Source organism: Sinocyclocheilus rhinocerous, unplaced genomic scaffold (assembly GCF_001515625.1).
Source record: "Sinocyclocheilus rhinocerous isolate Xijiao unplaced genomic scaffold, SAMN03320098_v1.1 scaffold677, whole genome shotgun sequence".
NCBI classification, from domain to species: domain Eukaryota; kingdom Metazoa; phylum Chordata; class Actinopteri; order Cypriniformes; family Cyprinidae; genus Sinocyclocheilus; species Sinocyclocheilus rhinocerous.
Window position 1 is genome coordinate 2,538,522 of NW_015633185.1, and position 14,626 is coordinate 2,553,147.

General features: G+C 36.6%; 2 protein-coding genes across 3 annotated transcripts in view; both read right to left on the reverse strand.

Moving 5' to 3' along the window:
• The window catches only part of LOC107743602 (neurotrypsin-like), a 31,693-nt gene extending 24,220 nt beyond the window's left edge, over window positions 1-7,473 (reverse strand). Inside the window, exon 1 of the mRNA XM_016556932.1 lies at window positions 7,440-7,473. Coding sequence (XP_016412418.1) covers window positions 7,440-7,473 — 34 coding nt within the window. The remainder of the gene's footprint in view (window positions 1-7,439) is intronic.
• An 859-nt stretch (window positions 7,474-8,332) lies between these two features.
• On the reverse strand, window positions 8,333-12,438 carry LOC107743624 (coiled-coil-helix-coiled-coil-helix domain-containing protein 1-like). 2 transcript variants are annotated; one of them, XM_016556956.1, is made up of 4 exons: window positions 12,357-12,438; window positions 12,106-12,262; window positions 9,508-9,620; window positions 8,333-8,563 (listed from the first exon to the last, which is right to left on the reverse strand). In XM_016556956.1, exons 2-4 carry the CDS (start codon window positions 12,233-12,235, stop codon window positions 8,459-8,461), a joined length of 348 nt encoding a protein of 115 aa, XP_016412442.1. In that variant the 5' UTR covers window positions 12,236-12,262; window positions 12,357-12,438; the 3' UTR covers window positions 8,333-8,458. The 2 variants fall into 2 exon arrangements, with proteins under 2 accessions (XP_016412442.1, XP_016412441.1); XM_016556955.1 differs by having other exon boundaries at window positions 12,106-12,431.
• Window positions 12,439-14,626: the final 2,188 nt, after the last annotated feature.

A 14,626-nucleotide genomic window follows, 5' to 3' on the forward strand; every position in this document is an offset into this window, starting at 1 on the left:
CTCCTGAGAATTTATGGGTTTGCTATCAGATAGTGATGTGCAGGACCAGATAGAGGCCAATGCGCCCTAGTCTCTCTTTACAAGCAGGGGATAAACCCTCAGGGAGAAAAAGTTAAGACCATCTCATACCCTGAGCATTATGGGCCAAAATGTTTGCAGAGGTAATGGCAGAAATGTATTTACACCTGCATGTGTACACAAATCTACACCCAGCGGACACGAAGCCTAACCCTGTCTTTCCTTGTGTAGATTGCTTTAGCACAGACTTATTAAGCTGAGACGAGTGCACTTAAAGACTGATGGACAAGATAAGCATATTAGAGCTGAAGTATTACTGAAACTCTGTTACACTCTCCTCTTCTGTCTACATTATTCCAAATATAACTGTAAACAATGTAAAAAAAAAACAAAACTGAAAGAAACCTGACACAGTATCATTCTCTATCTTATTAAACAGCATGTTTATCATCAGAGAACAGTATTGGTTTTCCAATGTGAGCCGTATTTAAAGGTGTCACACACTGTATTTAATCATCCATTATGATTGTCTTGATTTAAATCAGGCAGAAGACGATGCCATGGGTATCTAACAAAAAATCTATCAAACAAAAAACCTGTTAAAAATCTAATAATTAATGATAATTATTTTCATTATAATATAATATAATATAATATAATACAATACAACTGAAGTATAATATAATACAACTACAATATAATATAATACAACTAAAATAAAATATAATGAAAGCTAATTATTCATGTTTTTTTTAAAGATTAAGTGTTAGATGACAGCAAAGGTCATCTAAATGTAAAATCAATTTTTAAAAAAATGAGAATGAGCAAAATAAGCACAACTAAAAATAATTAAATATTAAAAGAACATATAAAATATATATTATATAGGATATATGTCCAATAAATAAAAAAGAAATGAGGCAATAACTGGTACTGGTATATTGTTAATTTCTAAAAATGTGAAAGTGAAACTTTACAAAAATCAGCTCATAATCCTTTCATTATTATCATAAGTATGTGCAGCGCGTAGTCGATGAGAAAATAAAATAGAGCAAAAACTAAGATCTGTGGAGAAGAGATTTGATCTTTGATGTTTCTTTTAATGGCTTTAGCATGATTGGTCTTTTGTACGCCATAAGATTTGATAATGACCGATTTAAAAATATGTTTAGGCATTATAAATAGTTTCCATTCTTGTACATTGGCAGGTTAATAGTTCAACAGTCCTAAATCTTTTCTTGCACACACTCATGTCTTGTCTCGTGGGAGCTCAGGTTCCACGCTGTATGTCGGTCTGGACATACAGTACAGCAATTTGCTGAAATAGCATTAGGGTAGAGTTCCAGTCATATTTTCCATGGTGTTACAGTTATAGATCACGATAAAGACCACCAACAAAACTCCTGTTGGAACCACAAGAGACTAAATATAAGAGGTTTAACAGCACAGACTGCTGGTCTGAGTAAAATAAGTCTACAGATGAGGCAATCATAGAGGAATCTCACACTGCCCCAGCATGAACTGGGAATAGGTTGACGGTTCTGTGGGAAGGTTGAGTATATTTCAGCATCCTGCCCTAAGGATGTCAGCGCACAAACCTGTCCAGGCTTGGAAGACAAGGAAAGCATCAAAGTTCACAGAATATGACTATGACACGTGCAATAAGCAAAAACAGTGGGGCGTTCAATCTCAAAGCTACTCCTCAAAGCCCATCAATGCCAGAGTTGTTTCACATCCATTCACTGTCATCAGTAAGTGTTTGTGCTTCACTCATATTACGAGCACATTGAATATTGGGTTTCGCTTAATAGCAATCTTGTCTGAGGAGAAATTGTTGCGGTTGAGTATTTCTTTAACTCTGCCGTAGGGAACCATCAACGAAAGTATCTCTTGACTGCCGAGTGGTTTGCATCGGTTAATGCTGTATTAGATATAGTGCCAAGCAGGAATGTGTTTTTTGGCATTGAAAGAGATGCTCTTTACAAGAAAAAAATACTGTGACATTTCAGCCGTTACCAGTAATGAGTATGTGTCTGAATTAGGTGACAGACATGTGGTTTTTGGCCATGTACCATGGTATTCTTTGAAATACCTTGAAGAACCATTTAAATGCCATGGTAAATGAATGGGTAAGATTTGGTATTGGTATTTTGTTCCCTCTCGCCTACAGCCACTGATCGAGTGGTGCCTTGTTGTTCCTTCACAGTGAGGCAGGAAGTCACCTTCCAAAACCTTCACCCTCTCTGTTCCTCTCTGGTGGAATGAGCTGCTGACACCGTCACAACATTCAAGAAGTTCTCTCTGAACTTTCTCTACTCTAGCTTGTTTCCTAATTTAGCATTCTAATGAACATGGCATTGAATATTGTTGGCTCTGTAACAAATTGCTTATGCTCCTCTATTGTATGGCGCTTTGGATAAAGTTGTCTGCTAAATGCTTAAATGTAAATGTTGTATGATACATATGAAAGTACCATGTTATTACAATCTGATACTATCACTGTACCATGGCAGTTTTTGTAAACCGAGTGGTTTGCATCGGTTAATGCTGTATTAGATATAGTGCCAAGCAGGAATGTGTTTTTTGGCATTGAAAGAGATGCTCTTTACAAGAACAAAATACTGTGATATTTCAGCTGCTACCAGTAATGAGTATGTGTCTGAATTAGGTGGCATAATTTAATTTCCCAAGAAAATGGTCACACACAAAGAAATGCCGGTATATTGCCAATTCTGATGAAAAAAAGGATTCAAGCTTGCACCTTTATTTAACCTTTAAGAAATAGTAAAAACAAGCTTAAATGTAAATGTTGTATGATACATATGAAAGTACCATGTTATTACAATCTGATACTATCACTGTACCATGGCAGTTTTTGTAAAGGTATGACAAATAAATAAAATAAATACTAATATTATCTAGGCATGAATTATGACATAAAAATGTCATGGTTTAATAGGATACAACCCTTATTTTTAGTTTATACCATTTGTTTTGTTTTAATCCCAGTAACCAGCTGCAGCCTTAGTCAGAGGTTTTCTCTCTGGAGGTGGTTATCAAAGGTATCTGCTGCTTTACGACGAGGAAATGTCACATAAAGACACAAGTTAATAGTGTAGAGCAGCTTTGCTTTAACGGAGATCAAAGAACACTTTCATGACCATCAAGCCATTACGTGACTGCTACTGTGTGAGCTGGGTGTGATGAAGGGAACAAGCATCACGCTTTTCTCTCATCCTGACCACACTGCAAGCGTCTCGTCCCATCGTTCGCTTGTACTGTAGTCAGGATGAGAGTAAAGTGTGAAGCTCGTTCCCTTCAACAGGGATTAAATACAAATGAGATACATTACAAGAGACTCAGAATTAAGTAGACACACACACACACACACACACACACAAAACTAAAATCATGCACACGTTAACTGTCTTTGTCCTAGGAAATGACACCCCCCTGTGATCCTTGTTTTTTTGTACAACAGATTTAAAGACCTTCAAGAAAAAAAAAAACACTACATAAAACTGAAAACATGTTTTAATTTTTTTATTTTAGATATTCTTGACAATATTACAAAGCCTTACTCTAATACCAAAACCCAAAATGACTAAAAGACAGAATTTTTAAGCTTTTTTTTTTTTTGGTGAACTTATCCGGCACATGATACGTAATGCTTAAGTAGGTATATTTTCCCAAGTGAAGGTAGTTAGGGATTATTATGTTGTGTTTTATTATTTTCATTAATCTTTTGTTTATTTTATTAATATATGCCTGCTGAAACATCTTAAACCAGCCTGGTCTGTTGCCCAATTTTCAGCTTTTCATGCTGCTACAGAACAGCTCAAGCTCATTTTAAACCAGCTAAAACCAGCACAGCAACTTAAGCCAGTTTAAGTTTTTATTTTATTTTATCAAAAAGGGAATAAATAAAAACACATAAATAACTCAAGATATTATGGAAACAGATTCATAAGGGACGTAAATATGTACAGTTCTCATTGTCTCGTAATTATTTAGATCAGTTATAGAGCTGAAATTGATTCGGGGCAAAGTACACCTCGGCCACAAAAATTAACAAAGACTGCACAAGATAATGCCAATTGTAAAAAATAACCACACTTTCAAGGCGTTAATGTCACACAGAGTAAGTGAAGGCGTCAAAGCGTCATAACATGCACGATCATAATTCATTCCCGTGTCGCCTTCCATTCGAACTACTTATTTAGAAGAAGAAAAATGTACAATGCCATTTTATAGCCCAGTACAGTGGGGGGAAACCACTGTCATCACATTAGCTTTTTTCCCCCGCTGTCTTAACTCCTCTAAAACCCCCACGTCAGTCAGGAGTTCTTCGTAATTTTTTTCAGGACAAATCACAGCCAGTTTGCCTTTTTGTTAACTCAGCTGACTAGGTATGCATAGGTCAATAAAGCAAAAAAAATAAAACTGCGTTTACATACCTCGCCGTAGACAGTGACAGAGAAAAGAAGGACAGCAGCAATAGAGAGGATCCCGCCGATATCCATCCTGTCATTGACTATACACCCAGCACAACTGTCCCATCATCGCTGTCCGCGGGCACACAGGGAAAGTGGGACGCCTTTTCCTGCCTCAAATTGTTTACAAATTTATGTACGAAAGAAGAAACCTCGAAAATGATGAGACAGAACAAAACAACATCATGTAAACTTCAAAAGTCCACCGACACGACTGACACTCTGACTGAGCTTTGCGTTCAGTATATGAGGTGACACTGAAAGAAGAGACGCCGCTCCAGCAGCCTTCAACACAGTACACGTTACAGATGATTATAGGACATAAACATTTATGGATCACAGTGCGGAGTGGTTGGCCCCTTATGGCAAGCCGTTTTAACAATTATTCCTTTAAGCGAACTAGCATCTGCTTTTGTTACTAATCCTTAGTTTTAATTGGAAATCCAATAGTGACTATCTTCTGCAATTTCACTAGTAACTATTGAGTTTTTTTTACTAGTTTATAAAAAGTCAACAAAATGTTTATTCTGCGGACAAAGGTTAAATAAATAAATACAGTAAAGAAAAGAAAACTGCGTTACTGCCAATTTAATTAATAAATAGCATTGAAGCATTGGGCCAAACAACTTTGCCCAAAGTTTATAATTGGCATCATTCTTAATAGTAATCACCTATGACAAACATAAAGTTAAAACATATTAGAATAGCACTAAAATTGAAAAAGAACGAAAATTCACCCTTCAAAATGCATGTTATAGATCTTATTGTGAGCTATTCATCTGTTCATTGTAATTCATCATGTTTTTTTTTGACCATCAAAATATCATAACTGGATCTTCCTGTGGAAACGACACATCTCTCTGGTGGCATATGCAGGACTTCTCCAGTCATTTACTCCACTTAAACCCCACCAGGTCATGATCATCTGCCTCCACTTTTGAGTGGAAAGCCCAAAATCCAATTAACAACTTATGAATAGAACCACACCCTCGCCCTAGTTTTTTTTTTTTCTGAAAATCTCTTACACTTGGATGTAAGGTAAGATAGGAAAGATCTGTCACTACTTCAGTTTCATCACAACTTTCAAAGACTGTCAAACTACTTGTAGGCTTTTTCCCTTCCAAGAATTGCAGCCTTTTAATAAGATTTTAATGAGAAAAAAACGGTAAAAAAACGTATAACTAATTTATGAGAAGGTGAATTCGTACAATGCGATTTGTACAGAAACATACAATTTTTAGGGAAAAGGTAAGCATTAAGTTACACCCCCAAACCCATCCGTCAGTAGGGCATAAGCAGACCATACAAAAATGTACAAGAGATATTGTATGAATGCATATGATTTAACCACCAATTTGTCAAAACGCAAAATAGTTATGAATTGTCATGAGAGTGTATCATACAGGACCTATTTGAATTAAAACATATCCATCATATAAAAAAAATCAAGTTATTATCTGCATGAAATGCTTTTTTGAATAGATTTTTTAATAACTCAACAGACCCTTGTACAGCACCCCCCAAAAATGTGCCTAAAGCTTAAAAATAGAAAAAACAGACCTTTTGTGGTCACATAGCAAATATGAAACAGACAGACAAGGAATTATTTTCCATAACTCCTGAAAACTCCCTAACATAGGACAAATGGCATGTGTTGATAAGGTGGATATTATTAACCACTTGGACAATCTTTTAAATGTCTTGGGTTTTATGAATATCATATGAAAAAGAGGCTCAGTATACAGGTGGTTAAGCTCACCTTGTCTTCCATTGTTCACCTGTGTACACAGACACTTGAATAAACCTCATTCCACATTGTTCACCATTCATAGCTTCAATAGAAGTTAACAATACAGGTGCATCTCAATAAATTAGAATGTCGTGGAAAAGTTCATTTATTTCAGTAATTCAACTCAAATTGTGAAACTCGTGTATTAAATAAATTCAATGCACACAGACTGAAGTAGTTTAAGTCTTTGGTTCTTTTAGTTGTGATGATTTTGGCTTTCTAATTTATTGAGATGCACCTGTACCTGAATCACATACTCATAATTTAGTAAAAGATCAAAGTCTCCTTTTAACCTGAGCACAACTACACACGTTATTCATATGATAAACATAATTCACCTATACTTAAATTAATTCATCTGTAGGATCAGTTTATTTGTGTCCAAAATTGAGTTGGTCTACACACATAAAGAGAAATAACATGTTTTCTAATCTTGCTAAGAGATGGATTTGGCCTCTACATCATTCACAGATTACGTCATACATGCAATGTAAGAAATTGTAGATTTGATTAAAACAACCATGTTTTATCAGGCATCAAGGAGCTATAAAAACAAGTGATAATAGTTGTATCTCTTATCTGATGCTCAGAGGAGTGGCTGCATTGTTTGGCATTCACCCACACTCTGTTCTGGGGTGTTAATCTGGTTTATTTATATACATGCTCAAGGAACTGAAGACTGGAATGGTTTACTGTATATAACATCAAATGCCTAGTAAACATAACAGGTTGAGGTCAAAGGTCATCACTGCCACCATAACGTATTTTAAATTAAATCTGAGAAGCATTGACATGGTAGCACCTTTTTGCACAGCTGTAGCTGTCTTTTCCTAAAGTATTTTTAGCTGTTCATTGTTACTTCATTTATTTTTGAAGTTTGTGCTGTTGACAACTGTGCAAATTTGCAATGTCGTGATTGAGCAAAGTTTAGACCAGGGCTGTCCAAACTCGGTCCTGGAGGGCCGGTGTCCTGCAGAGTTTAGCTCCAACTTGCCTCAACACACCTGACTGGAAGTTTCTAGTATGCCTAGTAAGAGCTTGATTAGCTGGTTCAGGTGTTTTTAATTAGCGTTGGAGCTAAACTATGCAGGACACCGGCCCTCCAGGACCGAGTTTGGACAGCCCTGGTTTAGACTTACAGCAGACGGCATTTCCTTTGGGGTCTAAACACATTACGTTGCAGACAATTGTAGATAATCAGCCTAAGGAAATGGTGGACAGTGTTATCACAGGATGGCTATGGTTAAATTGCATTAAGAGAACTAAACTAATTCATAGTCACAAAGTTTATCAATGTTTCAAATCAAACAAAACATAAATAACATCGGAACAGAAAGTGAATTATTTGTAAGTTAATTTGTTTAATAATGAGTTATTTCTATCTTTATTCCAGAGCCCTCATGGTCAAATTCAATACAATTTATCCTGGCATGTAACGTGATCCGGCACCGAGTACTTCTCCCTTGATCTCCATTTTCTGATAATTGAAAATGGCTGAGACTAATTATATTGTGGACACAGCATGAAACAGGAAAAAAAATTAAAATAAACTGCTGGGTTTTACAAGTCACAGCTCAGTTATGCAGGGGAGATTTAGAAAAGTAATACGATAACATTCAGATTATCCAAGAAGTAACATTGGTATAGTCAAACATCAATAACACAAATTACAAAATTATTAAATGGGACACTTCACCCAAAAATGAAAAGTCTATCATCATTTACTCACCCTCACGTCATTACAAATCTGTATGACTTTCTTTCATCTGCTGAACACAAAAGAAGACATGAAGATGAGGAAAGGGTGACAGATTTTCATTTTTGGGTGAACTATCCCTTTAAGTGTGTGAAGGGACCAGTGTTTGTTCCTTTGTACTGTTTTGATGAGATGACCTACAGGAGTGCAGTAATGTAGTAATAACCAAAAGTGCCTTCAAAACCTTGCGAATGCAGTTCATTTGCTTTTGTGAGCATCCGCTGATGTGTTTTTGGCAAACTTCATTGCAGGTTTTTTTTTCTTTTCTTTTTTTAGAAAACCTTTCCACACCCCGTTCTCATCAACTGCTCGGCCCAGTCAGATACACTCAGACTAAAGTGCTCATCTATACAGCTCAGACAATAAAAGTGTCCATTCTTTGACTAATCTGTGTTACTGGTCCTAGATCTCACTGCTCAGGTTGGGAAATCGTTTTAATAAGGTGTTGGCTTCTTTAGGCAAAAGTCGACCCTGGGTTCCCTGCTTTCCTTTGGCCTTGTTCTGCGCCTGTAAGAAGTGAAATTAGGAAACAATGTTAAATAAAAATAACTATTGCATTTAAGATTCAAAGGCTTTAAGAGAAGTCATTCCAACCAGCTTTCAAGCTGTAGAGGAGACACTAACAGAAACTTGATCACACTAGATGCGTGAGGATGCCATAAACAGGAAACTGCATTGCAAAGTGGGAAGTGTGTTCGCCATAACCTGGCAGAGAAAATCTATCTGGTTGTACATCCTAATTACCCATTCCCATGTATTCATCAAAACCATGTTAATTAAAGGGATAGTTCACCAAAAATTAAAATTCTGTCATTTAATTACTCACCTTCATGTCGTTCCAAACCCATAAGACCTTCGTTCATCTTCAGAACACAAATATAGAACAAATATATTTTTGATGAAATCCGAGAGCTTTCTGACCCTGCATAGACAGCAACAGACCTATTACGTTCAAGGCCCAGAAAGGTAGTAAGGACTTCAATAAAATAGTCCATAGTCAGTGGTTCAACCGTAATGTTATGAAGCTACGAGAATACTTTGTGCGCAAAGAAAAAATCACGACTTCACTCTTCCGCGTCAGTCTCCGCTGCCGTTCACGAGAGTACCATGACTAAAGTCGTTATTTTTGTTATTTTTTGTGCACAAATGTATTCCCGTAGCTTCATAACATTACGGTTGAACCACTGATGTCACATGGGCATTTTATTGAAGTCCTTACTACCGTTCTGGGCCTTGAACGTGTCAGCTGCTTTGCTGTTTATGCTTACCCTCACTTAATTTGTGTTCTGAAGATGAACGAACGAAGGCCTTACGGGTTTGGAATGACATGAGGGTGAGTAATTAATGACAGAATTTTCATTTTTGGGTGAACTATCCCTTTAAGGATGTTAAACTACTGTCCGCTATCAGTAGGCTGTTTTACAGAGGATTTCCTGAGGACTGGGAGTTACCTTTTCAACACATGTGTAGAAGACTGAGACTTCTTTAGAACAGACTGTGTTGTTGAAGTCATTCTGTTTCCAGCAAGCCATCAGCAATGACATTTCCGTTACACAGGTGGCCTCTGTAACAAAGAGTGTGTGTATCACCATGTAAGAGTTCAGCAAAAATAATGCATTACAACAGCCCTTCGAAGTTGCCTTAAAAAGCAAACCAGCATCATTTGTATTTCCTGTCCCATCTAGAGAAGCAAAAATAATTTTAGTGCATGCTCATCATTTTACTTTAGCCAATCAGTTACTTTTCAAAATGGAGACTGAGTGACACTAAGGTACTTTTAATGAATGTATAAGTGCTAAATGTATCTTCATGCTTAAAAAAATATTTTTTTAATTGAACTACAGCTGACTTTAGTTGATGTTAAAACTGTAGTTAGATATAAATCTGAGATTGTTTTCTAGCAAGCACAATGTTTAACCAACCATATAAAGCCTTGCATATCATATTTGATATATGAATTTCTAAGGCTTCTAAATTAACATGATCAAAACTTTGCTGGAAAACCTGTTCTACACAATCTACTACATGCCTGATTTTAGCAAGGCCTTTTACTAATTCTAAAAATATCCAATTTCAGGTGGTGGTACACATCATTTTGCTGTAAAATCTTTAACAACTTATATAAACTACATGTAATTATAACTTTTATTTTGTTATTAATATTTCAAGATGAACATTTACCGGACTGAAGGTGTATTTGTACATCGCTCCAGCATCATTGTATTGCATTGCATTATATATTATATACTGTATTTTCCCCCACAATTAAAACAACCGAGCTTTGATCATAATCCGTCTAATTGATTTTCATTACAAGTTTATTTTATTTATTTATTTTGGCCATATAAACAATAATATCTACAGCAGATATGTACTTGCTCAGTTTGGGCCTTTGTATAAAACAAGTGTTTTCCCCTTCGCGAATGTGTGCTATATAATCTCACTATAACATACTACTTCTTGGGCCATAAAAGTCTGATGTATCAAATACGACACGAATTTTTTTTTAATTTATTGGTTCAATAAACTGTTCCGTATTAATATTTTCAGGCTTTTAAAGGCTAAACAGATAACCTTTACACTCCATTTAGAAATATTATACGTAATATTTCACAAATATGCATAAAAGTATCACATACATTCAACACTTCGAAAAAGGATCAATAGGCAATGTAGGCGAATAAACAAAACTTAATGTAAATTCTGTAATGTTAACAGTTTCGATCTAAAGCAGGCCAGAAGAAGAAGCCAAGAAACTAACAGACACCGAACAATTTAAAACGTTTTGCTCGTGATTTATTGATCCGGAAAAGTCGAATCTGTGAATATCTTGCTAACTTTACCGAACTCGAGCAGACAGCAAAAACGGCGAGAAAGACCGTGGCAGCTGCCGGTGACTCCTGGACTCTCTGGCAGCTACATTTAGATTTACATTTAGTCATTTTGCAGACGCTTTTATCCAAACGACTTACAATTGGGGAATACATAAAGCGATTCTTCTTAAAGAGGCAAACAGACACAGGAAGTGCTTGTAATACCAAGTTTTAGGCATTGTTCAAATACGTACAAGCTAGAAAGGGAAGGAATAAATAAAAAGGAAGACAGAGTCTTTTATTTTTTTAATTTAGGATATATGCAGCTGATACATAAAAATGTATAATAATAATACAATTGTGGGAACTTTGCATCATCATTTTTAAAAAACTCCACCGCACGCCACTGAGAACAGTGTAGTTTTAACGAGCAAACAGTAACAAAATTTTGCATTTAAAATAAGTTTTTGGATGTGTGCAGACCTTCTCTTTTGCGCGTGCAACGTTTCACTAGCTTGCTCCCTTGATGGCCGCCCTCAGTGCTCACTACATGGTACGGTTCACTTTTGGGGGGTTTTCCACTGGGTACAGTACCTGGTACTTTTTTTTTAGTACCACCTCGTTTGGGGTTCCAAGCGAACCGTACCGTTACCAAAACGTGACGTGTAAACTCTGCTTTTTACCGAGCAAACAGTAAAAACGGCGAGAAAGACCGTGGCAGCTGTCAGAAACGACTAGTGGTAAGCTGCCACGAACTAGGGCTGGGAATCGATTCCGAATCGTTGGGAATCGAGAGTCGACAAGGGGAATCGACTCCTCATTCAGAGCCCTTTTCAGTTCAACAAAGCTTATCTATGGGTGCCTCTCAAACGGAAGGCTGCACACATTTAAATTCACGAAAATAAACTGAAAGAAAAGGAGTCGGTACTGAGATCATCTGCATTTTAGGATGCAGCCTTCCGTTTGAGAAGCATAGGCTTAGATCTCTGCCACAATTCTGCGCGCGAAAGATCATATTTTGAGCGCACAAAAGTGCATTTTGCACGCACGCGATCTGAGTTTTGTGAAGAAAACGTTCGTTTCGCAAAGAAAAAAGTATTTCGAGCGCACGAAAATTTCATGAATAATTATATATCAATTATAAATGATTAAATACGTGCCGCTGCCAGAGAGAGCGCCAGCTCTTGTGCACATACATTCACATACATGTTCAATGGGAAAAAAAAAGGTCCTAACCTCCTTTCTTCAGTTTGCGGCTGGCGACTTCATTCTTCAGCGCCAGAGGTTTGATGGGTCTCAGTACGGGTTTTCCATTCTGTCTGCTTAAGAGTTTAGCAACCTTCTCTTGAATCACAGATCCACTCATCGCCTTTCTATAATGTCTCCTCCCGAGACGGTACAAACATTAAATCCAAAATAAGAAAGAAACGTAGCCTAATATTAGAACATAAGTAATAACTAAAATGTCATTGCCGAGTACTTCTTACTTCACGTCCTCATATGTAAGTCGCCATTTTCTGTCGGAAAGCGTTCTCTACCTGTTATTATGGTTACCGCTGCCGACAGTGTCGTAAATGTATCGTGAGTTATGTTTCTTCTTCTTCTTCTTCTGATGTGTTTTGGCAAACCAACTTCATTACCGCCACCTACTGATCTGGAGTGTGGAGTGAACAGATTTGGTAGAGAGAAGGATATGTATATTGAATTTTTTTTAAATTTATTTATTTATAGTTAAAAAAAAAAAAGGGTAAAACAAAAAATACCACTATTACAATTTATATTCTTTCCATATTTCCTGTCTTTTTTAGATAATTGAACACTTCTTCTTTAATTCTTGATTGCATTTGTCTATTCCCTAGTAATATCTTGAGTGATACTTTATCATATCCCATCAAACCTAATTTATGATTAAGTTGATTTCTTTCTCTTTCATACGCATCACATTCTAGAAGAATGTGCTTTACTGTTTCTGGATTCCCACATTTATCACATCTTCCATTTTCATGCTTCCCTATTTTGTGTAAATTGAAATTTAAAGCTGAATGTCCAATCCTCATTCTTGTTATAATAACATCTTTCTTCCTACTCCCACATCTTATTCTCTCTTCACCTACACACCCCTGTATCTGGTAAAGATGCCTTCCTTTTATTCCACTATCCCATAACTTTTGCCATATCTTTCTTACTTCAATTGATATAATTCTCTTGATTTCAGATTTACTAATTGCTATATTAATTTCACTATGTGAGTGCTTCAGAGCCATCTTAGCCAAGCAGTCCACTTCCTCATTTCCCTCCACCCCAGTATGAGCCGGTACCCATAGGAAGTATACCATTATCCCTGATTGTCTAATTCTAAACAAGTACTGTAATACTTCATATATTAAATCTTGCCGTGCTGCAGATTTACCACTCACTAGACTTGTTAGAACAGACATTGAATCTGTACATATTACAATATTATTTGGTTGTATTTCTTCAATCCATTGTAGTGCTAATATAATTGCTATTAATTCTGTAGTAAAAACAGACAAATGATCTGATATTCTTTTGGCTATTTTTATTTTAAATGCAGGAATATATACTGCTGCTGCTGTCCTTCCAGATTCAGGATCCTTCGACCCATCCGTATATATCTGTAACTGTGAATAATATGCTTGATTTATATACTGTTGAACTACTATATTTATAGGAATGATCTTCTCCTTTTCATTTATTTCTTTTTGTATTTGAAAGTCAATCAAAGGCATTGGAAACAACCACGGTGGAACCACTGGAATAGCTACAGAAGGATTATTTTCATATTTATTCAACCCTAATCTATCTGCCTCCTTCTTTACTGTCCAACCGAAGCTCTCTAAATCTTTATAGTCATACTCCCAACAATCTTTCAAAAGATTTTTAACTGGATGATATTCTGAGTGACCCTTTACACCAGCCCAATATCTCATCCTCAACTGTAACCTACGGAGTTCTAGGGGCATTTCTCCCATCTCTACCTGTAAAGCATTCACTGGAGATGTTCAAATTATGACATCAGGATCATGCAACTGGTAAAACACGTAAGGCGCGCGCGTAAGTGTTCTGAGGTAAAGACGGCAAGTCTTTGTTAAATATATGCACTGAGCATAACACGAGAGGACATGACGGAAATGGAAAATATATGTATCATATGCACAGGTATCCCAGTTGTGGATACCTGTTGAGTCGGTCTACATGTTTTATAAGCATAAACTGAAGAACGCACTTGCATTAACGTGTTTACAATTAAGTGGTGTTTAGCGCCTCCTCGTGGTAGTTCTTCGCATAGCTGTGCTCAGATAAAATAAGGTTCAGATTAGGGTCAATGAACTTTTAAAGGGATTATATGATGCGATTTCAATTTTTCCTTTCTATTTGGAGTGTTACAAGCTCTTGCTGCATAAAGAAGATCTGTAAAGTTGCAAAGACTAAAGTCTCAAATCCAAAGAGATATTCTTTATAAAAGTTCAGAGTCAGTCCACCTACCTAAAACGGCTGGTTCTAACACACCCCCACATATCTACCTCACTATGTGGGAAGATTTGCATAACGCCGCCCAAATGTTCACGCAAAGAAAGAAGGCGTAACTTTTATTCTCACTGTAGTATTGTTGACGCTGCAGCCATGTCGTGAAGACGCTGTGTGCTTCGTTGTGAAAGCGAAACTACTTTGTTTGGTCTTCCAAAAGAGAACGATATCCGCTTCGTCATGCCTGGAGCTGATCCGTGCTGATCGC